We start from the raw sequence: 26,402 nt of genomic DNA on the forward strand, positions 1-26,402 counted from the left end.
AAAAAACTATTAGCTATCATTCTCATTTCCATTAAAGAGTAGCACCCTCTGGGAAGAATCAAATCAATTAGTAATACTCACCTATACTGCAAAATAATATATACAAAGAAAGTTAGGTTTGTACTGATTTTATTACTTTTACTAAGCCATTTTATCTTTCTCACATTCAACACAAAGAAAATAATATGAAGAAAAATATGTCTTCATTATTCACAATAAGAAAAAGAGTCTGCTTCATTCTGCAGGCCTGGTGTATTGTACAATAGGGAACACTTCATGGGTCACATGGATCAAAGTATGATTTAAAAAATTTTTTTATTTAAAAAATTTTTTGGCTGCATCCTGCGGCATGTGGGATCTGAGTTCCCCGACCAGGGATCGAACCTGCACCCTCTGCTTTGGAAGAGCAGACTCTTAACCACTGGACCGCTAGGGAAGTCCCCAAATTATCATTCTGATTCTGACCCACTGAATAGAATCTCATACATATTTGGTGACTGGACTAACTCCATGGGAGCTGTGATAGATTGAACTACTTCTGTGGTATCCCCAGATCTCACTAAATAAGAAAAGACCCTACACAAGAAAAGATATCAATCTGTCCATGAATTCTATCTATAGGCTCTTGTTTTAGTGTAAGGTGGAAAAAGGGGCCCTTTCTTGAGTACATGGATACAAGTATTCTTGTGGTCTATAGATTGCTGGATTGATATTGTGTCTGATATAATGAAGATAAGATATACATTGAAACCACTGTCAGATTAAGAAACCTCCACAACTTGTCTCAGTTCTTCAAATAACGGAGCAAGTTCCTTTTCTAGGCTGACAATTAGTCCTATATTGGCATTGCTGCTGGCTATGAAACTCACCACCAAAGGTAGATGATTGAATTGAACTGCCTGGTAGGTGTTATATTGGATTGGCCAAAAAGTTAGTTCGGATTTTTCCATAAGATGTTATGGAAAAACCTGAACGAAATTTTGGCCAACCCAATAGTAACAGATGATAATTTTATTTTTTGAAAGTCCAAGTTTGCTCCCATGGTGTGTTACAAGGGCAAAAGTAGATAACCAGGTCTCGGGGCATGCTCTGGAGCATTATCATTGGCCACTTTAATGACAGGCACTCTATCTGACACAACAGCATGGAGCCCCTCAACACTTGGTAATTTTTTAGACAGGAATTGTTTTAGGTCATCCGCCATAATGAACCCCTTCCTCCTGGCAGGATGTCTCCATGCCTGGGTTTCCAGGCTGCCAGTTTCTCTCTCCAACTATTATTAAGAACTGTCTACTCCTCCCTTTAATTCTGCCAATTTTTTGCTTCATATAGTTTGATAATCTATTATAATATGCATAATTTTTATAATTGTTATCTTCTTGCTATATTTGACCTTTTTTTTTTTTTTTTTTTTTTTTAGGCTGTGCTTTGCAGCATGTTAGATCTTATTTCCCTGTCCAGGGATGGAACCTGTGCCCCCTGCAATGGAAGTGTGGAGTCTTAACCCCTGCACTGCCAGGGAAGTCACCTATATTTGACCTTTTTATTAACGTATAATGTCCTTGTCTCTTGTAACCTTTAAAAAAAAGTCTATTTTGTCTGATAATATATATTCAGTTGTTCTCTTTTGGTTACTATTTCTGTGGAATCTCTCTTTTCCATTCTTCCACTTCAGCCTTTTTGTCTCTTTGGATCTAAAGTGAGTCTTGGGCTTCCCTGGTGGCACAGTGGTTAAGAATCTGCCTTCCAATGCAGGGGACACGGGTTCGAGCCCTGGCCCAGGAAGATACCACATGCCGTGGTGTAACTAAGCCCATGAGCCACAACTACTGAGCCAGCATGCCACAGCTACTGAGGCCCGCATGCCTAGAGCCCGTGCTCCCAACAGGAGAAGCCACTGCAATGGGAAGCCCTTGCACCTCAACAAAGAATGGCCCCCGCTCGCTGTAACCAGAGCAATCCCATGGACAGCAACGAAGACCCAATGCAACCAAAAATAAAAGAAAATAAAAATAGAAATAAAATAAAGTGAGTCTTTCATAGACAGCATATAGTTGGATCATGTTTATTTTTATTATTTTAAAAATTTTTATTAAAGTATAGTCAATTTACAATGTGTCAATTTCTGCTGTACAGCAAAGTGATTCAGTTTTACATATATACGCTTTTTCATATTCTTTTCCATTATGGTTTATCGCAGGATATTGAATATAGTTCCCTGTACTATATGGTAGGACCTTGTTGTTTATCCATCTTATATATAATAGTTTGCATCTGTTAATCCCAAGCTCCCAATCCTTCCTTTCCCTACCCCTCTCCCCCTTGGCAACCACATGCCTGTTCTCTATATCTCTGAGTCTGGATCATTAAAAAAATGTTTTTAATTTAAATATAGTTGATTTACAATGCTGTGTTAGTTTCAGGTGTACAGCAAAGTGATTCGGTTATATATATATGTATATATTTGTTTTACATTTTCTTCCATAATAGGTTATTACAAGATATTGAGTAGAGTTTCCTGTATTATACAGTAGTGCTGTCCTTGTTTGTTGGATCATAGTTTTTAAAATTCATTCTGTCAATCAGTCTTTTGATTGGAGAGTTTAAACTATATTTAAAGTAGTTACTGATACAGAGGGACCTACTTCTGTCATTTTGTTATTTGTTTTCTGTATGCCTTATAGCTTTTTCATCCCTCATTTCCTGAATTACTGTCTTTTTTTTCTGCCTTGCCACATGGCTGGCTTGTGGGATTGAACCTGGGCCCATCGGAGTGAAAGCACCAAGTCTTAACCACTGGACTGCCAAGGAATTCCCATTACTGTCTTCTTTTGTGTTGATTTTTTTTAGTTAAACGTTTAGATTCTTTTCTCTTTTTTTTGTATATTCTCTTATTTTCTTCACCTTACTGTTTCTGTTCTTTATTTCTTTTAAAAAATTTTTATTGGAGTATGTTCTTTATTTCAGTTATTCGAACTTTTATACCAGCATTTAGTTTCCCTCTATAACTCTTACTCTTGCTTCATGTTTTCAATATTATCCCTTATCTTTTTGAGGCTATTCATTATGTATATTTAAATTTTTTGTTCGGGATATTTCTTTATATCTTCTTGTTCTGTAGTTTAGTCAATTTATTGCATTTCTTCAATAGTTTATGCTCCTCAGCTATCTATTCTTTTCCTGAGTTCATATTCCTCTGGAACCATCAGCCTTATTGACTAAGTAATGGCACCATGGAGAAAGGCAAAAGGTCAGGCTTCACTTTGGTCATCTTCTTCTACCTCAGAGAGAACTCTTTGAAAATGAAACCAATATAGAAGAGCATGATAAATAGATAAAAAGAAAGTGCTGTGGTGACATCATTTGCATGGCTTCCAGTTCTACCTGAATTCAACTTCACAATTCACTGAAGTAATCTGTTTGCTTAAGCTAGTTTGAATTGCTTCAGTCACTTAATCAAAATTGCCTTCACTAGTTCAGCTGTCTTCATCATATACTAGATTTCTTTATATACCTGGCCCAGTGAACTATCCATTCCTTCATAAATGTCATATTTTAAATTTCATTGCTTTATATGAGTTCCAGTAGTTTTTTTTTTTTCTAAAGAAAAGATTATCTTTGGTTTTCTATGGACTCATTTTCTTTAGTGGAATAAGTATATACATCTTAGGTTCTTCAGAGAAACAGAAGCAACCGATTATACACACACACATATATATTTTGGGGGGGCATACTTTTTATTAAAAAGCAAAATATAGCTTCCACATATTTGGAGGAAAACTAACATTATAACTAGTATTAAGGAAGAACTGAGCAGATACTAATAAAGGTAATAAAACAAGATGGGTGTAAAAGCAAAGGTCTCTTTGGGGCATGAAAGTGGGTAGACCATGGAGCTGGTATAGACTTCTATCAAGAGACATACTGGTGGAAACTCAGGTGGAGTCAAACAAGAGAACAAGAAGAGAGGGCTTTTGGTTTTGTATGCATATATAAATTTAAACATACGTGTTGGAGAACTTTCAGGGTATTGTAGCTGTGCTGCTTCTCCTGAAGACTCAAGTAATGTCATTGTAATTAATAAAGCACGTAATTGTATACCCACCTTGTTTTGACTGTTTGCTATTTTGTAGATATCACTGTATATGAAGAAAACATTGAACTAAAGGGGCAAGGAGGCTCACAGGGAGGCTCACTCTACCACTGTCCCATGTGAGCTGGCCTGGGATTGTAGTAATCCAGAAACATTTTTCAGCGTGCTTATTGCCCTTGCCATCTCCCTAGAAGATTTGGCCTGCCTTAAGAGGGAGCAGAATGAAGAGTTAACACCATTTCCGATATAAGAATGGATGAGATAAGAAGTTTACTTTCAATACTTTGCTACTTTTTAACGTTCCTAGTAGATGGTAATCACTCAATAAAATGGTAGATACTTAATACTGATGTTTAATTTGGCATTGCATACATTCTAACTCCTCTGCCTTTTGCTTAATTGAACTCATCTGGCAAAAATCAAAATAATGATAAAATTCAATTCTCTGTCTAATCCATATACATTGACTATCTGTAAAGTCTGCTTACTGATCTCCAGGGATCCCATTTTGCTGTCCAGCAATCACACGATTTTCGTCTTTATTAAATTCTATTTCATGCCATATCTTCTTTCTTCAAAGCTCCAATGCCTCTTCTTTCATCCTCATTTTCAGAAGATCTTTTCTGTTTCATTGAGAAAATAGAAACACTCAGAACTTTCACAAGCTTCTACAGTCATATCTCCCCACCTACCTACATCTGTACCTACATATTCCTTTTTTTTAAAAAAAATTATTTACTTATTCATTTTGACTGTGCCGGGTCTCAGTTGCATCATGAGGGATCTTTGTTGCAGCATGCAGGATCTTTAGTTGTGGCATCTGGGCTCATAGTTGCAGCATGCGGACTCTTAGTTGTAGCATGCATGTGGGATCCAGTTCCCTGACCAGGGATCAAACCCCAGCCCCCTGCTTTAGGAGTGGAGTCTTACCCACTGGACCACCAGGGAAGTCCCTGTACCTACATATTCCTTTTCTTCTGTTATAATGGATGAACTGTCCGTATTTCTAGCTGAGGCCAACTCCTCCACCAAAGAGGATGGCAAATAACCACATGGAAATATTCCCAACATCATTACCTTAAGAGAAATGCAAATTAATGGGGGTATATCTATCTATCTATCATCTATCTATCTATCTAATCTCCAGTGGGATATAACTACACACCTATCAGAATGGCTAAAATAAAAAGTAGTGACATCAAATGTTGCAAGGGATGCAGAGAATCTGGATCGCTCATACATTGCTGGTGGAAGGTAAAATGGTACAGCCACTTTGGAAAATAGTTTGGCAGTTTTGTTTTTTTTTTGTTTTATAGAAAACTAAACATGTAATTACCATTCAATCCAGCAATGGTACTCTTGGGCATTTAGACTAAAAAAATAAAAATTTATGTTTACACAAAAATCATGTATACAAATGTTCATAGCAGCTTTATTTGTAACAGCCTAAAACTGGAAAAAATCCAAATGTCCTTCAAAGCGTGAACTGTTAAACAAGTACATCAATATCATTACTCAGGGACAAACAGGAGTGGACTATTGAGACACGTTAACAACTTGGGTAGATTTTAAGGGTATTATGCTGAGTGAAAAAAGCAGTCCCAAAAGGCTATATGCTGTATGATTCCATTCATTCTTGAAAAGACAAAATTATAGAGATGATGGAGTACAGGTTTGTAGTTGCCAATGGTTAGGGATAGAAGGGAGAGAGGAAGGTTGGTGTACTTGTGTCACAAGGGATCACTGTGTTGATGGAATTGTTTTGTATCTTGACTATAGTGGTGATTACATAAATCCATACATGATAAAACTGCATAAAAGCAAATACAAGTACACGTGAGTACATGTAAAACTGGTGAATCTGAATAAGATCAGTGTATTGTATCGATGTTTAAATTCCTGTTGTGATACTGTATTATAGTTATGCAAGATGTTACCATAGGGGGAAGCTGGGTGAACGATGAGGTCTTTCTGCATTATTTCTTGCTACTTTATGTAAACCTACAATTATCTAAAAATATCTTAATTTAAAAGTGTTATGTAAGATGGCTGATAGTATCTATGGCTTGTTTCTGATACTTTTGTGGTAGTGCTCCTAATATTTCACCTTTAAGCACGATGTTATACATACTGTTGGCTAGGTCTATACATGCACATTAATAAATATATTACCAACATTTGTCAACAGAAAAACACTTTTATTCTAATTTTACCAAGGTTTTAAAAATCAGGCACGAAAGTTAAAGCTTTATCAATGCTTTTATTGTATATATTGATATCATTTTCTTAATTTGATATATTTTGTTGCATTTCATAAATAAATTTCCTAATATTGAAACACCTTTACATTCTTGACATGAACTGCAACGGGTAATAGTTCATCATTAAAAAAAAATTTTATAATAGAAAACTTCACATGTAAAAGCTGAGTAACAGGGACTTCCCTGGTGGCGCAGTGGTTAAGAATCCGCCTGCCAATGCAGGGGACACGGGTTCGAGCCTTGGTCCAGGAAGATCCCACGTGCCGCGGAGCAACTAAGCCTGTGCGCCACAGCTACTGAGCCTGTGGCTCTAGAGCCCGTGAGACACAACTACTGAAGCCCGTGCACCAAAACCCCATGCTCCGCAACAAAAGCCACTGCAAGGAGAAGCCCGCTCACTGCAATGAAGAGTAGCCCCCGCTCACCACAATTAGAGAAAGCCTGTGCGCAGCAATGGAGACCCAATGCAATCAAAAAAAAAAAAAAAAAAAAAAAAAAGCTGAGTAACAATACAATGAATCCCTATGTACCTATCACCTAGATTCAACAACTATGAAATCATGGCCAATCTTGTTTCATCTTGACCCTCACATACACCCCCTCTCCCGTTATTATTTTGAAGCCCCAGATTTCATGTAATTTCAACCACTAATGCCTGAAGTATTTTTGTCTAAAAGTGACTTTTTATTTATTTATTGGCTGCGTTGGGTCTTTGTTGCTGCACCCAGGCTTTCTCTAGTTGTGGTGAGAGGGCTACTCTTCGTTGCAGTGTGTGGGCTTCTCATTGCAGTGGTTTCTCTTTGGTGCAGAGCATGGGCTCTAAGCAGGCGGGCTTCAGTAGGTGTGGCACGCAGGCTCAGTAGTTGTGGCTCACGGGCTCTAGAACGCAGGCTCATTAATTGTGGCGCACGGGCTTAGTTGCTCCGTGGCATGTGGGATCTTCCCGGACCAGGGCTCGAACCTGTACCCCCTGCCTCGGCAGGCAGATTCTTAATCACTGCACCACCAGGGAAGCCCCTAAAAGTGACTTTAAAAAAAACACATAACCACAATGTCATTACAAATATCCATTGTTCACAGTTGCTTAAAGATCTAAACATGGTTTACACACTGCAATTCATTGACATGACTCCTACTTCTCCTTTAATCTATAGGATGCTCTGCCATCCTATTTTTTCCTTAAGTTTTTGTTAAAGTTTTTTGTTTATCTTGTGCAGTCTCCTAGGATTTGGATTTTGCTGGTTAATCCCATTGATGTTAATATGTTCCTCTGACCCCCTGTAGTTCCAGAAAACAAGCAGCTAAATCTAGGGTCTTGATAAGATTTAAGATCAAATTATTTGGCAAGATTACTTCATAGGTAGTGCTATATCAGTCAAAGTCCAGTCAGGAGACTGGAACCACATGTTATTTGAACTATAGAACTAGAAAGGCTAGAGCACTAAGGTATTACAGCAGCAGCAACTGTAGGAAGCTGCTAGGACTGGGAGAAAAAAGAGAAGTTGGAATTATTAATACTTAGAAGCCTGGAAGAAGAGTCCTGTTGAACTGAAATTCAGACCTCTGAGAAGGATGCGTATCTCAGCTGGTGAATATGTCCATTAGGAAGTACACAGTGTCTGGCTGTATTAGTGATGTTAGCAGCCATTGATGATCATTGCCTAGATTGCATTAATTAAACAAGGTAATATTTTAATTTTGTCATTTAATACTTGTAAAACTTTACCATGCTTTACATCAATACCTCTCAATCTGGTTATCTGATCCTTATTCTAATACATTCCTCAGGTAGGGGTCATGGAAACAATGTTCCACGAATTTGCATATTGATGATAGCCTGTGACTTTTACGCTTGAAAGTCCATTTCGTTGGATATAAAATCCTAAGTTCATATTACTTCATTGTCTTTTGGCATAGAGTGTCATTATGGAAAAGTGTGAAAATAATCGGATTTACCTTCCCTATACGTGCTTTTTCTTTTAGCATGGACTCTCAAAGGACTTTTTCTTCAAAAAACCCTGTATAAATTTCTTCATTCTTTTTTTAGGCCATTACTCAGTACTGACCATTCTAGGTCAGTGTTCCTAGGTGCAGTGTGTCTTTTCAATACATAAAGTCTTTCTAATTTCAAGCAAGTACTCTTGAATTCAGTGTATCAGCCAGGGTTCAGTCAGAAAGCAGAAGCCATACTAGTTATCTGAAGAGAGAATGTAAAAACATATTACGTATAAAGTTAACTAAGTTACTGAAAGGATAAAGAGAACATCAAGATATCATGGAGGTAGCAGCTAATATCCTGAGATAAGAGAACAAAGAAAGGAGATAGGAATTTAAATTTAGAGGGGCCTCATGGAGCTGGAAGTTACACCTCTGAGGAGGGATGATGCTGGTGCTGGTCTCTGAGCTTGGGCCTAAGACCTAGATCCCTGAAGAGGGGCTGCGGGTGTCTCTGACAGGAGGAGGCATGACCATAGTGCTTCTGCAAGTGTAATAAAAACTGCAACCAGATTCAGCTGCTGCTAGGGAAGGAAGTGCTGGATGAAAACAGCAGCTGGCATAATGCTCACAAGAACCACAAGCAGACATAAAGCTCACAGAAAGTACACAGGATGGAACAAATCCTTTCCTTCAGATTTGCAGTCTCCCTCTAGTGACCCCTATTGGCAGAGGCTAACATAAATCCAGCTAAAGCAGAAATGTGCAGCATTCCATCACCACAAAGCCAAGTATAGAGGGGTGGGTGCATAGACAATAGCATAATAACTGGCACATAGTTTTTAGTATTTGCTCTTTTACATTGTTTTGGATTTCACAGACTCTATTTATATGGATATCAGGTTTTCAATGTGATATCACTCTTCTCTTGATTTAAAACATCTTCCTTCTTTCCATTTCCACCCTCTATTTCTCTTAGAGATTATCAATTATGTTTATTCACTTTTGAGTTCCTTCTAGATTAGTTTTCACTTTTACAGTGACTTTTATTTCTTTTAATTTCTAATGCTTTCCTGAATTGTCATTTATCTTTTTAAACCTTTCTTTTATCCACTCATCTGAGTTTTTCTAATTGTTTAATAGTTTTTATAGCTTTTATCATTTAATTTCTTTTAGTTTGATTTGAAACAGGTTTTTGTTTTGTAAGGATTTACTGTTCTATATTCTTATAATTTTGTATCATATTTCACTATTATTTTCTGTTGCTAAGTTTTAAGTGAAACATTTACCTGTACTTTTGAGACTGTATTAACTTTTCCATCTTCAAGGTTCATGAAATACTATTATTTTCACAAAGTGACTAAAATAAATGACCTAGTTCTGAGATCTGCTTCCTTTGCTTCTCTCCCTCACTTCACACTATACATTGTCTTTCCTTTGACTCTATTGTCCCTGTCCTGCAGAATTTGGTGTATACAGCCAGCAGTTTTTCCTTGAAAGGGTTTTGTTTTGGAATGAAGCTTACATTTGTTAGTTTCAAGAGCTCATAAGGACCTAGACTACTCCAACAAATTTGGAATTTAGCACAGTCCCCTTAAACTCACCTGCAAATTGGCATCTCCAGGAACCTTCACTTTTTGGCTGCAGTTTTCAAATTGCCCGGCCATGCTTTCCAGTGGAAACCTGTTGATTTGGGAGATCTATTCTCAAGGCCATCAGACGTCCCACTGATTTTCATCCATGACCTTCCATACAGATAAATGGCACTACTCAGGTTTTACAGTTGCTTTCGAGTTTGTCACTATCTAATTTTATTTTGGGATTGTGGGGATACCTTGTCACGAAGACTTGCTATAGATGCCAAGCATGGGTTTTTGCTTTTATGAAGGGATTTGGGAGATTAAAAAAATACACTGTTATTTCTGTCATCTTCTATTCTTCAATGTACTTCTGGTAGTTAATTTTTTATTTAGGAATATCTGTGATAACAGTTTATATAAAAGGTAGTAGCGCACAGTGATTAGAAGCATGAGCTATGGAGTCACACTGCCTGGGTACAAATCCTAGATTCACTAATTATGTGACCTTTAACCTCTGTGTCTTAGTTTCTTCCATAAAATAATAGTTTGTGAGAAGTGAAATAACATAAAGCACTGAGAAAAGTACTAGGTTACATAGTAGGTATTCAACAAAGAATGCTGGTATGTTTTTTTTTTTGGCCACACTTGCAGGATCTTAGTTCCTCGACCAGGGATTGAACCCAGGCCCCCAGCAGTGGAAGTGCTGAATGCTAACCACTGGACCACCAGGAAATTCCCAGGAAAGCTGTTTTAATTACTGTAGTTATCAGTTTTTTCTTTTTCAGGTCTAGCTCTTATTTTACTGGCTTTATAGTAGACTATTAAAAAAGTAAAAAAAAAAAAAAAAGAAAGAAAAAAACCACCCAACCTTTTGAAATTAACTCCCGCTTCCATAGTAAGATAGAAATCACAAATGCGAATAGCTAGAAAATAATGAAAATGAGAAGAACACATGGTAGGCAAATGTCACTTCAGAGGAAAGTTCATAGTGTTAAGCACTTCCATTACCAAACAGAAAAGAACGAAAATGTATGCAATTAGCATTGAATACTGAAGATTAACTGCCTTCTATTAAAGTAGAAATCAATGAATTTTTTAAAAAGAGTAAAATGACAATATTAAATGTTGGCAAGGATGTGGAACAACAGACACAGATATTGTGGGTGGGAGTAGAAAAATGGTATAACTGAGAAGTCTAATTAAAGTGGAAGATGCACATAGCCTTGGCTCATCAAGTCCACCTCCAAGTAAGTACCTTAGAACAGACCTTCCCAACTTGTGGGCCAGTAGGGTAAAGCCTCAGGTGGCCACAGCTCTCAAAGCCTCATCTTTTATCCTATGAAGCATACAAATATTCTTTTCCGTATTATCATCTATCTACATGAAGAGTTGATAAGCAACCTCCTCTAATATCTTTCTTGGATTTCCACATTAGAAAGCCAAGTTTCATCGAAGTCAAGGCCTTATTTTATTCTCTGCTGGATCTCAAGCAGCTAGAATAGCATCAGGTATATTGTACTTGCTCAATAAATATTTGTTGAATGTGCATACCACATAAAAAAAAGGATCACTGGAATATTATAAAAATGCAAAATCAAGACATATAAAATATCCATTTAAATAAAGGATGTCCACCCTAGATGGGTGGGATAGAGAGGGTGGGAGGGAGACACAAGAGGGAGGAGATATGGGGATATATGTGTATGTATAGCTGATTTACTTTGTTATACAAAAGAAACACACCATTGTAAAGCAATTATATTCCAATAAAGATGTTAAAAAAAAATTTCAGCACACACAAAAAATAAATAAATAAATAAATAAAGGATGAACTTGTATACTCATATAATGGAATTCAGCAATTAGAATAAATGAACTAGAAATCCACATATAAATCTCAAACAACACTGAGTGAAAGAAAGCAAATTGCAGAAAGATAAGCACAATGCAACTTAAAGTTTTATATAAAGTTTACAATCATGTGCAACAAGGCTGTGTATTAAGTATAAAATTATATATGCATGGAATGATGCACACCAAATAATCATTGCCTCTGGGGAAAAACAGAAATATTCTCAGGAAAAGATTTGCAAGGGAGCTTTAACCCAATCTATAATATTTTATTTCTGAAATAAAAATCTGGAGCATGGCAAAATGTTAGGATTTAATAGGACTAAATGTTAATTGTTATGTCCTTTTATTTTTATATGTTAAAAATCAACCATAATTAAAAAGTAGAGTAGAATTGATAAATAAACCTAAGAATGTGTATGGAAACCAACTAAGTAAAATAAATCACTAGTTTTAGCCTAATCAAGAAAGAAAATGTATATAGAAGATCAATGAAGAAAGCAAGTATAGGTATATAGAAGAAATTAAGAGAATACTTTCTACAACTCTAAGCAAATTCATTTGAAAGGACTCAATGAAATAGATGCTCTTTCTAGAAAAATTACAAGTTATAAAAGAAAACCAGACTCAGATATATCTACCACTAAATTCTTTCAGATCTTTGAGGAACACATTTCCCTTGTTATCTAAACTTTTCTAAAGTTTTAAGACAGAAAGAGTTCTTTCTTTCAGAATTATTTGAAAAACAGTCATATTTTCATAAAGTAGACTAGGAATTCCTATTGTGTCATCCAGCTAAGTCAACCAAAACCACAGCAAAATTTAGAGTTTTAATGTTTAATATATGAGATTTCACAGAAAAGGAAATACAAATGGCTCAAGCAGATACGCAACCTTATTCTTAAGTGAAAATAAAAAATTCTATTGAGATTTAATCTCCACAGAGATTAACATATCATTATTCAACTAACAGACTGGCAAAGATCAAAATGTTTGTTAATACTTTGTAAAGATTCGAGGAAATAGGAACTCTCACACATCGTTGGTAGGAGTATAAAATGATACAATCCTTATAGAAAGCAATTTGCCAATATCTATGAAAAATAAAAATGTACAAATCTTCTTTTTTTTTTTTTTTTTTTTTTTTTTTGTGGTACACGGGCCTCTCACTGTTGTGGCCTCTCCCATTGCGGAGCGTAGGCTCCGGACGCGCAGGCTCAGCGGCCATGGCTCACGGGCCCAGCTGCTCTGCGGCATGTGGGATCTTCCCGGACCGGGGCACGAACCCGCGTCCCCTGCATCGGCAGGCGGATTCTCAACCACTGCGCCACCAGGGAAGCCCTGTACAAATCTTCTGACCTAATAACTTCAGTTTAAAATTTTATCTGACAGCAACTCACTAATGTGCAACATGACCTATGTACAAGGTTATTAAATGCAGCATTATTTGCAATAGTAAAAGACTGGAAAGAAAACATTTGTCAGTAGGGACTGCTCCAATATATTATGGTACATCCATACAATTAAATCTTATGCAGTTATTAAAAAAAGAATCAAGAAACTCTATGTACTGATATGCGACAATCTCAAAAAATCATGTTAAATGAAAACAGCAAGTTGAAGAACAATGTGCACTGCACAGTACATTTATGATTAAGTATCTCCAGAAGGATATTTAAAAAACAGATAATACTTCTGGGAGGGGAAACTGGGTACTAAAAAAAGGGAAGGAGACTTTCCACTGTGTATCATTCTGTGTCATGAATTTTGAACCAAGTGAATGTTACATGTTCTGATGAAAAAACTTTTTTTCTGAAAAGACAAAAATTTGAAATAAAAACTGATATCCAACAGAAATACAAAATTCTTTCAGGTAAATTCAAGTTAGCAAGTATTATATTTCTTTCACCTGTAGGATAAACTTTTCCACAGTTCCATTGAGTCTTTCAGGTTCCATCAGTTTATTTACCAATTCCTGCTCAACAGCCATTAGGGCTAAGCCACTAAGCTTTTCTTGTCCCCTGGTATGACATAAATATGTTTTAAGACGAGACAGTGTAGAAAATGAATTTTCAACGCTTGCTGAAGTAACTGGCCAAGACAAAGCAATATATAATAGCATTGATATGCAAGGAATATTATTGTGAAGACCATGCTGAATAAACAAATGGCCAAGATTGCTGAAGCTGATGCAATCATAATCTAGGACAAAGTTGAGCTTTGCATATTGCCGATAAAATCTAAGTTCTGGGATGATGTCTGCATCAAGTTTATAAAATTCTTGGACATCTTTAGCTGTTGTTTCATTTAACGGTTCATTCCATTTAAGTAACAGTTCTGAAATCTGCTTCATTTTACAATAATCAAACTCTGAAAAACACAATTTTAAATTTTGTAATATAGTATCCAAGCCTTGGTAATAAATATTAATTTTATATTGTTCTTCTGTTGAGGTAGGAAAAAACATACTGTCTGAATTGCTAGGATCTATTGTTTTCTGAATTTTTCTTCTTTTCTGAAATGAAGGCCTTTCAACTTCAAAACCTTTACAGGTTATTTTTTGACATATTTCCTCTGCTCCATCCCAGATAGTTTTGAAATAAGTATCATTTCTTTCAGATGATAAACATTCCAAAATTGCTTCTATTTTTGAAGACAAAGAAAAAATGTCTATGGTGTCACTTTGAAGCTCTTTGGAAAGAATTCCTGTAACACTTAGTACTCGATAAAGAAATTTCAAAGAAAAGATAAATTCAAATTTGGAAACCAATGCCAACAAATCACTCAATTCATCAGCTAAACTTGTATTTGAAGAATGGCTTGATAGAACTTCCAGTGTTTCAATAACCTCTGGAAGACCCTCAATCACAGATAGTAACGTACGATCATGGACTGTCCAACATGATTGTGATGTATGTTTCTTGCATGTTTTGTTTTGACTTAGCTTATAAATGTTTTGAAAATTTACAGACATTTCCCCATGAATAGTATTGAACAAAGAACTGAGAGTATTTAGAGCACTTCGGAGCTCTTTTACTTCTTTGCAAAACCTAATCACTGCTAAATCCAAAAAATGTGCATAACAATGCAGGTATAAAGCTCTTGGCTCTTCCTTCTTGAATTCTGCTGCAATTTTATTAAATTTTCCCCTCCAATTACTGGTGCTATTATAGGCCTGGCCTCGTATTTTATCCAAATCAACTCCAATTTGATGCAGGTAAGTTTTAATACTCCTGTGTAAGCTGGTCCCAGTCATCTCTTCAACATCTATGAAACCCAAAAATCTTTCTTTAATTAATATAGCCTTTGATGTTTTCTGTGGGTATCTTACACAAATTGAGAATTGTCCTTTAGTGGCACTATCAGTTGTTTCATCACATATTATTGAAAAAGCTGAGGAGACATTGATCTCATTTACAATATCCTGTAACATTTCAGTCTTTATTATTTCAATAATATCATTTTGAATTTGTGTACTATTGTAGAAGTCAACTTGTGAATTCGTAAGTCGAAATATTTCTTCTCCTTTATCTTTTGCTCGGATTTCTAACAATTCTAAAAAATTGCCTTTATTCACAGATGAAACAGACTGGTCATTTCCTCTTAAGAGTAAACACTGCTTTCCAAGAAATAAAATATTTTCAATTATAAGCTTTAGGTACTTTTTATTTCCCTCAATCTGTTTTGAATGATTAGATAAACTGTCATTAACGGCTTCATCACAAAACTGGTATTCCCTCCAAAATTGCAATGACTTTGAATGCATTTCACTTTTTTCATGCTTTCTGAATTTTTCCAGAGTTTTTTTCCAACTGGAAATTCCTTGGGCTGCAAATGACTCTCCTCCATAGCTAAATTTTTTTTGGCAGAACAACTGACATGAATAACAGAATATCACATCCTTTTTAATACTGTTTTCTAACTGCTGAAAATTTGAACACCAAGATTTTTTAATACTTCGTGATTTACCTTTAATTTTTTGTACTTTGGATGTAAATTTTGGGTGACGTAGTCCATCACTTATTTTCATTGATTTCATACTGTTTGTACCATCTTGGTTTGACACATGATCTTTCTGTACTTCTATACTGGAGCCGGCTGTATGCTGACTGAGTACTGATGAAGATGGTGAAAGGCTTGGCTGTTCCACATTACTATTAGCAACACCATTACTTGATTCACTGGGTGAAGTCTTAGAAATCTTGGGAGAAAATGACAAAATAACATTCTTTGAACAGTTTTCAAATAATCAATTAAAATATCGAACATATCCATTCTAATAGAAAAAATCAATTGGTGAGTTACAGTATGAGCTCCACTAGGGGGAAACATTAACAATTATTTATAACTTAGTATTCTTATTAATAATTTCAAGTCAAACGTGAGATTTGGGAAACTGAACGTGAATAAAAAAAGGTGTTTATTGCTCTACATTTTTGAGCTCTATGATCAAATCAGGAATGAATATGCTCAAATACACACATGGACAATATGTTTAAAAAAGAAAGCTTAAAAAAAGACAGTAGCAAAAACAATTAAGAATAAAACTTACATCCTCAACGACATTTGCTGTTACTGAAGAAACTGTACCTGTTAAAATAAAGCATGAATTCTAGATCTTATACCATAATCTATAAAACAGCATCATTAACTATATAATTGCTTATTTCATATTAGGCAACCAAAAGAAAACTTAGAATAAAGACAGATTCTATATTCTAATCAAGTATGGCAAAACAGTGTACATGTCAAACAAATTCACATCAATTTTTACCTTGTAATACATCAGAGTTCATGACAGGCAGGGCTTCATGAGTATCTGCCAATGACACTATATTGCTTATAACTGGAGTTGTTTCTTTCTTTGGAGAAAGGAGATCTGTTGAAGCATCATGCACCATGGAAACATTTACTGATAAAAATTAAAAGATATCTTATAAACCAAGCAGAATCAATCAATCAGAAAGCACTGTTTAATTACAAGTGTTTCAACGAATAACACAAATATCAATAATTGCTTTAAGTATTAGAGTATTAGGTATTAGGGTATTGGAGTAATTTTTATTAGGGCTTAGGAATATCCAGGTTCTTTAGGATAAGATTAATATCAACATTAAACAGATAATTTACATTTCCCATCATTTTATATCTTTTACCTTTGTACGCAATTTATCAGTCCTTGCATACTATTTGCTTGAACTGTCAAGCAAATCTTTACTGTGAAATTACCCATGAAGAATACTGCTATACAATCTCCTAATGGATATCATTTCTAATCATTCCAGGATTCATAAACTCAATATGGATGGAGCTGAGTTGGTGTCTAAGCTAGTATTAAAGAGATTCCTATAATAAGCCAGTCTGCATGATGCACAACCCCCGGGGGAATCATTCATTCCACCGTCTATGAAATTAGCATCACTGGTCCTATATGAGGCTCTTTGATAGAATACACAGTTGGCTCTGGATTCTCTGTCCCTTTCTATTAGTGAACATCAAAGTATTTCCGACTAGCTCTATTCCATGTGAAAAATGTAACTAATAGCCTTGTTTTTACAAAGCAGGGCTAACTAGAAGATTCTATATTCTAATATGACAATCTTTACAAATAAATATTAAATCTCTGGTGATGAAGTAGCCTTCTTTTTATGCAAAAATACTGGAAACCGTTCTTTGAAACAAGTTTAGACTGCTTTAAGTCAGTTTAATTTAGAAATGAATCAAGGTTATAAATTAAAGGAAAGCAGTAATATTCTTCAACAGTTACTAAATCTCTGGTAACTGCTAAAAAAAATAGTACCTGTAGAAGATTCCATCTTAGCTTTACTGTAAGCAGAGAAACAATGCACAGAGCAGAAAAGCTCTGTCTTCCCCGAGTCATTGGTAGTCTCAATCATTTCGTCTGAGGGTTTCAATGATTTGCAAAGAACAGATGTAAGTGTTTTGGCTGGTTTCTGTTAGAGAGTAAAATAATATTCATATTCCTGGTATATGACATATGCCCACAACCATTGCTTAGTTCAAATATTATAATAACAATGAAGTCATATTTTTGCACTTTCTTAAAAACCAGAAAAAAGGCACTTACAGATTGTAATGACTAAAATGAAGGAAACTGATCAATCTATTAGATAACTATTTGTATTATTTGTCAGGTATATTAATAGCTATAACGATACACATGCAAGCAATGAAGAAAGTGGTCATAAAAGATGTTCATCATCCCAGGCAACTAAAGCCAACTGGATAAATGAACAAAAGTCTTATAATTACAGGTCTGTCTTTAATGCCAACTTGGGCCATCAACTAAGGAAAGCCTTTTATTGGTGCTAAGGAGGAGCCAGAAAAGGGTGCCTAACACACATTACAAGATGCTGTGGGAAACACTATTTTTCTAGCCTAACTTCATGGTGAAAATTCAAGCATGTTGTAAGAAAGCAGCACACAAGCAGTTAAGAGGTACAGAACATAGTGCATTCTGTAAGCAGTAAGGTTGCAAAGGAAAAGGATAGAAAATGGGGAGGTTCACCACCTACTCTTTCTGGTGAAACAGGAGTCATCATTCCTGGATTTAATACTAAGTTAACACTAACGACAATGATGAAATGGAACAGCTTTTAGGGGTACAAAGTGCAAAGACAAATGAAAATATCTTACACAGATTTTCTTTTTCTATGAAAGAATGGGATATTAGCAAAGGAACAGTGAAACAAAAAGTAGAGTGTAGTTTTGAAAATTACTATTTTTGTCCTTTATTAGTAGGAATTTTCATATTTTATGAAATAGAACTACTCACTAATATTTACATTAACCAACAGTGGTATAATTTATAACTAATTTATTACTCATGTGGGAAAGCTAATACTTAACTAATGTACTCCAGTAAGAAGATGTGGCCAGGGACCTTCCTGGTGGCACAGTGGTTGAGAAGATTCACAAAACATTAATATCTATCAATATTTAAAGTATCGCTGTATGTTGACCCAGAAATTTATACTTTTAAGAATTTTGGGGGCCTCCCTGGTGGTGCAGTGGTTAAGAATCCGCCTACCAATGCAGGGGACACAGTTCGAGCCCTGGTCTGGGAAGATCCCACATGTCGCAGAGCAACTAAGCCCACGCGCCACAACTACTGAGCCCGCGTGCCACAACCACTGAAGGCCGCGTGCCTAGAGCCCATGCTCCGCAACAAGAGAAGCGACCACAACGAGAAGCCCGCACACCGCAACGTGCAGTGAGTAGCCCCCGCTCGCTGTAACTAGAGAAAGCCAACATGCGGCAATGAAGACCCAACGCAGCAATAAATAAATAAATAAATAAGTTAATTAATTACTTTTTAAAAAGATGTGGCCAAAATAATTACAATTATACCAATCAACTTTTAAAAATAAAAAGCCACCTCATTTTTGCATTTTTGGATTCATAGGTTTGAGTGCTTTACTAATTTTTTTTTTTTTTTTGGTCCACGCTGTGTGGCTTGCAGGATCCTAGTTCCCTGACCAGGTATTGAACCTGGGCCCTTGTCAGTAAAAGCACAGAGTCCCAACCACTGGATCTCTGGGGAATCTAATTCTTGATTACAGTTCACTAACAATATGGATTTTCTACATTATCACAATCACACAATATCTTAAATGCAGCAGGGCATAGTGTTAGGTGGTGCTTCTTAACTCATCTAGCCAAATAAGCTATGCCCCATCACATGTGCTGAATAACTGAGTACTCAAATACAGGCTCTTAAAAACAGGAGAAGGTCTATTTATTGAGTGTGAGGGGTAAAGAAAGAAAAGAAGGAACGGCATTAACTGCTTTCAGACAAAGGGTTCTATGCTCTCCATTCTCCCATTTCTGGTCCCAAGGCAGGGTACTCTCATGGTGTGGGCATTCTGTCATAGAAAAGCTGTGGCTCACAAATGACCTATCTGAACTGTGACTTGTTAAGACTCCCATCTTCAGTTGCTTGTTTTTAAGGAAAAACTTATAGGGATACAATTGGGTCTCAAAGCATCACCTGAATGAGCAAGACATGCGACAGTCCACCTCATGAAAGGGGCTCAAACCACTATTGTGTTCAGCTCACTTAGTCCTGCAAAGCAGGGCCAGCCAGCTTCTCTGCTCTCAGAGCCACCTATCCAAGGCTCTCCTATCAGAAATAGGGGATTATTTCTCATTGGTTTATTGCCTACTAGGACTCCTGATTCAGAAAAAAAGCATGTGACATTCTTGATTCATCTTGCTTAGATGCAAGAATTAAATACTTGGAATTAAAAATAAAAAACATTTCTGTGGTTGAGTCCTACTGACCAATAGACTATTGTTATGTTTGCAATCTAACTTATAAATAAGCTTCCCTCTGATTGCCTTTTCTTCAAGGCAAGATGATCACCCTGAGATTCTTTAGGAAAATCTCCATGCAGCATTTATCATGAATTGTTATGTGAAAAACAACTGTCAGAAGTCTTTTATATCATCTCCTTCATCATCTTACCAATGAAAAATATTCCCAATGGTACTAAAATCTATACCGCCAGTTTCCTAAAGTGGAAACATTCACAAGCCAACTAATGGAAGGAACTCAATCTTCCATTTTTCATTTGAGTCTTATGCAATCAAATTCAAATGGAGTGGTCCTCACTTTATGCAACAGATCTTTATTTGTACCTGCTTATATGCTGTAATACTCTTTGAACTATTAAAGTAATGAGACTGTGCTTCCATGTGAAGTATATGGAACAGACTAGAGCTAGTGGAACAGTAAGCTCCACAGTTCTCACAACAGTTCATGATGAGGTTGTTAGCAGAGTGAAACTGAAAAACAGGCATTACTGAAAAGACTACATTTCATGTTCTGGTATTTTACTTCATACTGAATCTAGGATTTAAAAGAAAGACTTAATAAAAACTCTGATATTTAAGCAAAATAATCAGAGTCCCTCAAGGTTAAGAAATATTGCAACTTACAACAGTAGTCTTCTGACACATGCTGCACTTGGCTGGAATGCTATTAGTACATGTGGTATCAAATGGTTTTCTTTTTTCTTCATATGATGAAAGACAAGATTGGCTGCAAAAAGTTTTGCTAGTGGTAGTATCTTCCAGCTGGATACTGATCACATCCTTTAGATTTAAAATGTCTCTAAAAATAAATAATAAGGGTACCATTACACTCTTCTACCACAATTATTTATTTCTTTTCATAAGCTAAATCACTCCCTTAAATAACCCTCTCACCTGTTGTTTCATTTACCTGAAGAACTGTGAAATAGTAGGAACATCAGCCTTGAAATAAGAAAACCTGAATTTGGTATCTAGTTCTATCACATTAAGTAACAGTGATTAACTCGTTTATAGTCCCTAAATGTTAATTTCTTCATCTATAACATTAAGGATTATAAACACATCTGATAGTACAGTTTGAGGATTACCTTGCCTGTATTGGTTGGTGCTAGTGATTATAGAATGATGATGAGAAATCACATATTCATACCTGACAAACTTTGGAATCTACAAGACAGAGGATTTAGAAGTTGGGTGTACAAATTCCTGGGGATTCTCCAGATACTTTCAGGAGGTCCACGGGATCAAAACTATTTTCATAATATTAACATGTTATTTGCCTTTTTCACTGTGTTGACATTTGAATGGATGGAGCAAAAGCAATGGTGGGCCCCTGCAATTCCACTCCTAAGTATATACCCCAAAGAACTGAAAAAAAGTATTCAAAAAAGTACATATACGCAAGGGTTCCTAACAGTTACAACAGATAGCAACAGCCTAAATGTTCATCAACAAATAAATGGATAAACAAATTGTTGTATTATTCAGCTATAAAAAAAAAGAATGAAGTACTGATACACATGCCACAACATGAATGAATCCTGAAAACATTATGCTAAGGGAAAGAAGCCAGACACAAAAGGTCACATGTTGTGATCCGTTTACATAAAATATTCATAGTAGATAAATCCATAGATAGAATGCAGATTGGTGGTTGCCAGGGGTTGAGGGGAGTGAAGATAGAGGAATGGGGAGAAACTTCTTAATAGATAAGGCATTTTACTTTGGGATGATAGAAATGTTTTGGAACTAGATAGAGGTGGTAGTTGTACAATACTGTGAATGTATTAAACGGTACTGAAATGGTTTTTGTTATATGAATTTCACCTCAATAAACTGGGAGGAAAAAAAAAGCGAGGGTGGGTAAAACTGCCAGAGCCTTATTTAGCATAAATCAAGGCAGTGACGCCAAAAGGTACCAGTATTTGTGCTATTCACAATCATGAATTTGTTGTAAGTTATTTACTTTATTAAAACTCAATCCTTCAGTACATACTTTTACTATTCTGTGAGATGAAATGGAACATAGGCATAAATTATTTCTCCTGCACACCAAAGTATGATGGCTGTGTCAAGGAAAATTTCATGTAGGAATGTTAAGAGTTAAAACCTGAGTTAGGGGACCTCCCTGGTGGCGTAGTGGTGATGAATCTGACTGCCAATGTAGCGAACACGGGTTCGAGCCCTGGTCCGGGAAGTTCCCACATGCCGCAGAGCAACTAAGTCCACGTGCCAAAACTACTGAGCCTGTGCTCTAGAACCCACATGCCACAGCTACTGAAGCCCAAGTGCCTAGAGCCCGTGCTCCACAACAAGAGAAGCCACGGCAATGAGAAGCCCGTGAGTAGCCCCTGCTCACCACAACCAGAGAAAGTCCAAGTGCAGCAACGAAGACCCAACGCAGCCATAAATAAACAAACAAATATATGAGTTAGCTACTTTTTTCATGGAATACCTATTTACTTCAAAGAATGACTATCAGGGAAACTATTAACCAGAAGTAGATATCTGGCAGATATTTCCTCAAAAATGAATAAAGTAAGACTGTTACCTCAAGGAAAACAACTGGCAGTAGTTATTGCCAATGATAAAATGAGCTTTCACTGAAAATTAGAATTTTGGAAAACCTCCAGCTTGACAAATTCCTAATATGTAGACTTTCTTGGTGATATTAGTGATTTATTTTTTTTTAATGTGATTTTTAAAATATTGCATAATGAAACGTGACAACATTTAGATCTGCATACTTCAGGGAATCAATATTTTCCAAAAGATGATAGCATGAAGCAAAAATCAGTTGTGGGTAAAAGAACCATTCAAAGTACAAAACAGACTAATAAATTTTAACGTGACAGTACAAAAACTTCATTGAGGGCTTCCCTCCTGGTGCAGCGGTTGAGAGTCCGCCTGCCGATGCAGGGGACATGGGTTCATGCCCCGGTCCGGGAGGATCCCACGTGCTGCAGAGCAGCTGGGCCCGTGAGCCATGGCCGCTGAGCCTGTGCTCTGCAAAGGGAGAGGCCACAGCAGTGGGAGGCCTGCGTACCACACACACACACACAAAATTCATTGATATGGCTTCAGATTCCACACTGTAACTAACCTTTAAGAAACTGTAGTATCCTTTAAGAAAATTGTAGTATCAAAGAACATCCACAATTATCTGAAATGCTATTAAAACACTCCTCCCTTTTCCAAATACTTATTTGTAAGGTCAGCTTTTCTTCAGACTTCAACCAAAACAACATTTTATAACCAAGTGAACGCAGAAGCAGATATGAGAACCCGGCCAGACAGTAAAGCAGTTTGCAAAACTAATAAAACAGTGCTCACTAAATTTTTCTTAAGATTTCTCCTAGGGATTCCCTGGTGGCGCAGTAGTTGAGAATCCGCCTGCTGATGCAGGGGACACGGGCTCGTGCCCCGGTCCAGGAAGATCCCACATGCTGCGGAGCGGCTGGGCCCGTGAGCCATGGCCACTGAGCCTGTGCGTCTGGAGCCTCTGCTCCGCAACGGGAGAGGCCACAATAGTGAGAGGCCCGCGTACCACAAAAAAACAAACAACAACAACAACAACAAATTTTCTCCTAAATTAAAAAAAAGACTATTATTCAAAAAAATATTTATGTCAACATGCAGAGTTTATTATTTTAAAATGAGTTAATAGTTAAAAATTCCTCAGTTTTAATTTCTAACACAATATATGTATAGGTAGATGTAAGCTACATAAACTAAAGCTCTGTGGGTCTTCAAAAATTTTTAACATTATAAAGGGGTCCAGAAACCAGAAGATTTGAGAACTGCTACTACAGGAAATACTACAGGAAATACCAAAATATCTGGTTACCTAGATCCCTCAGAATATCATTCTTTCAGGATAGTAGTTTTCCAGATGAAATACTCCTGAAATCAACACTATATTAATACCTCAATATTTACAAATTTTTAGTGTACAAATCTTCCTCGACTTACAATGGGGTTATGTCCAGATAAACCCATCTTAAATTGAAAATATCATAAGTCAAAGACGCATTTAATACACCTAACCTATAGAACACCATAGCTTAGCCTAGTCTACCTTAAAGGTGCTCAGAACACTTACCTTAGCTTACATTTGGGTAAAATCATCTAACACAAAGCCTATTTTATAATAAAGTGATGAACATATCATGTGGTTTATTGAATATGGTACTGAACATGAAAAACAGAATGGTTGTACAGAATGATTTTAAGTGTATGGGTTGTTTACCCTTGTGATCGTGTGGCTGACTGGAAGCTGGGGCTCACTGCCGCTGCCTGGCATCATGAGAATATCATACTTCATACTATCATACTAGCCCAGGAAAAGATCAAAATTCAAAATTCCAGGTAGGTTTCTACTGAATGTGTATCACTTTAGCACCACTGTAAAGTCGAAAAATCATTTTGTAGAACAATTGTAAGTTAGGGACTATCTGTACTATAATCTTTCTGCCTCCTTAAACAGCAACAAAATTATAGGTTAATTTTCATTATCACAACACCAGTCATTTTGGCTTAAGATGTAGCTCTACAAGCAGTATCTGAATTGTGACAAAATTTTTTCTAGGATTCACTGTGTGCCAAGCAGTGTTTAGGCCTTGGGGACATAAAAATGAGTATAGTCTGGTCCCTAATGTCAAGAGGTTCATAGTCTAACTGTAGCATCATCAATTCTTTAATAACATTTATTTTATACCAATGTTTTGGGAGTTATGAACACTATGGAAACACAGACCATGGAACAATTATCTGGGTGGCTGGGGGGAATAAGAGGAAGGAATGGTATGGGAATAGACAAAGGGTACAGATATTTGAGGCAGACCTTTAAGATAGCAAGAAATTAGCCAGATGGGAAGGAAGGCAGAAGAAACAGCACTGGCAGAAGCACTGAAGTCTGAAAACGCTTATTGGCTTTTACTGCTATTAGCATATTAGATTGCTAGCTTCTAATCTACTAAGGCATTATTTAAAGAAAAAAAAAATCAAAAATGTATTTTGTTAAAAGTGCCTAAAATTAGCTAAACCAAAGGCTGAGCATAGGTCTGAACAACTTTCCTACAAATAAGTGTTACATCATTAGTGCATGGGCCTATTTTAAACTCCACTAATTTCTTTCAGGATCTCTGGTTAGCTTCAATTGGGATATGGAAGTACAGAAATACACTTAAATAAATAGCTCTCAGAAGAACAGTCTTATCTTTCTAATATGATTTAAAATGTCATTTTCAAAGTTAACTTTCATTTGGCTCATGAAACAGAATAAAAACTACATTGACTCTAACATGACATTGTTAATTAACTATACTTCAATTAAAAAAAAACCTATAGCGACTCTGAACAGACTTAAAATCACTGCTATTTAAAAAAACATCATCAAAAACCTCAACTGATAATTAGCTAAAATCTTGAGAACTACATAACTAATACAAGAGGCTAATGAATGTACAGTAAAAAGTTCTGAAAACAGTAAAGGTTACACTGAACAATGGACAGCCTCTCACAGCCTACACATCACTGTACCACCTTTCCACCAACCTATAGAATAGTATTTTCTATCAAAACATTTTTATTCCAAAGGAAGTAAAACTTATTTCATGTTTTGTTCATATTGGATTGCTTTGCCTTAGAGAACAACTTACACACTAAATCTTTCCTGCTTCAGCCTTTTCAATCTGTCTGGGAGCTCCGCTGAAGATGTATAATGGGTAAACTCCAAACACAGCAACATGATACTTTAACTTCTCAGAGCCTCAGTTTCCTCAAAACAAAAGAAAACATTTGGACTGGATGATCTCTAAGGTCCCTTCCAGTTTTATGATTCTGCAGAGAAAGAAAGCATGCTGAAGAGAGAGTGCCATACAGCCCACAGCGAAAAAGAAAAAGGACAAAGTATAGTGTTAAAGGGTTTACAAAGCAAAAAAAAAAGGTAAGTAGAGTTCTGGGGAGGAAGACTTGAAGCAAGGGTTAACTCCTGAAGCAGCAGCCAAATGAGGAGCTGAAGCAACCAATATAAAGGGTATGTGAGTTTGTTAAGAGAATAATAGCAAAAGCCAATATTTACTGGGTTCTTATTACATGCAAATATTGTTCTGATCACTTAAATATATTATTTAATGATCAAAATTCTTATGTACATTTAACAAAATAGATGGGAATACTAAAAAAGAAGTTCTCAATGCTTTTCGAACTTTAGCACATATATGAATCATTTGGGGATAAATGTAGTTCTGATTCAATAGGCCTCGGTGACACCTGAGATTCTGCATTTTTAACAAGCTCCCAAATGATGAGCTTATATATGATATGCTGATATAGCTGCTCAGG

At 36.2% G+C, this 26,402-nt stretch overlaps 1 protein-coding gene and 1 pseudogene across 20 annotated transcripts in view; both read right to left on the reverse strand.

The window, feature by feature from the left end:
• Window positions 1–761: 761 nt before the first annotated feature.
• On the reverse strand, window positions 762–1,204 carry LOC136792601 (ragulator complex protein LAMTOR3-like; annotated as a pseudogene).
• A 2,514-nt stretch (window positions 1,205–3,718) lies between these two features.
• Window positions 3,719–26,402, reverse strand: part of ZMYM1 (zinc finger MYM-type containing 1) — a 37,720-nt gene continuing 15,036 nt past the window's right edge. For 4 of the 20 annotated variants that reach the window (XM_067011846.1, XM_067011843.1, XM_067011850.1 and 1 more), the window contains 6 exons: window positions 20,682–20,856; window positions 17,521–17,674; window positions 16,495–16,632; window positions 16,273–16,310; window positions 15,690–15,921; window positions 3,719–4,716 (listed from right to left, as the gene is read on the reverse strand). In XM_067011846.1, the coding sequence (XP_066867947.1) occupies window positions 4,703–4,716; window positions 15,690–15,921; window positions 16,273–16,310; window positions 16,495–16,632; window positions 17,521–17,674; window positions 20,682–20,856 (751 nt within the window). In that variant the 3' untranslated portion in view covers window positions 3,719–4,702. Of the gene's footprint in view, window positions 4,717–12,840; window positions 15,922–16,272; window positions 16,311–16,494; window positions 16,633–17,520; window positions 17,675–20,681; window positions 20,857–25,717; window positions 25,899–26,402 lie in introns of those variants that run through there. The other 16 variants (XM_067011830.1, XM_067011826.1, XM_067011838.1 and 13 more) reach the window with 6 other exon arrangements.

Source organism: Kogia breviceps, chromosome 1, assembly GCF_026419965.1.
Source record: "Kogia breviceps isolate mKogBre1 chromosome 1, mKogBre1 haplotype 1, whole genome shotgun sequence".
Taxonomy (NCBI): Eukaryota; Metazoa; Chordata; class Mammalia; order Artiodactyla; family Physeteridae; genus Kogia; species Kogia breviceps.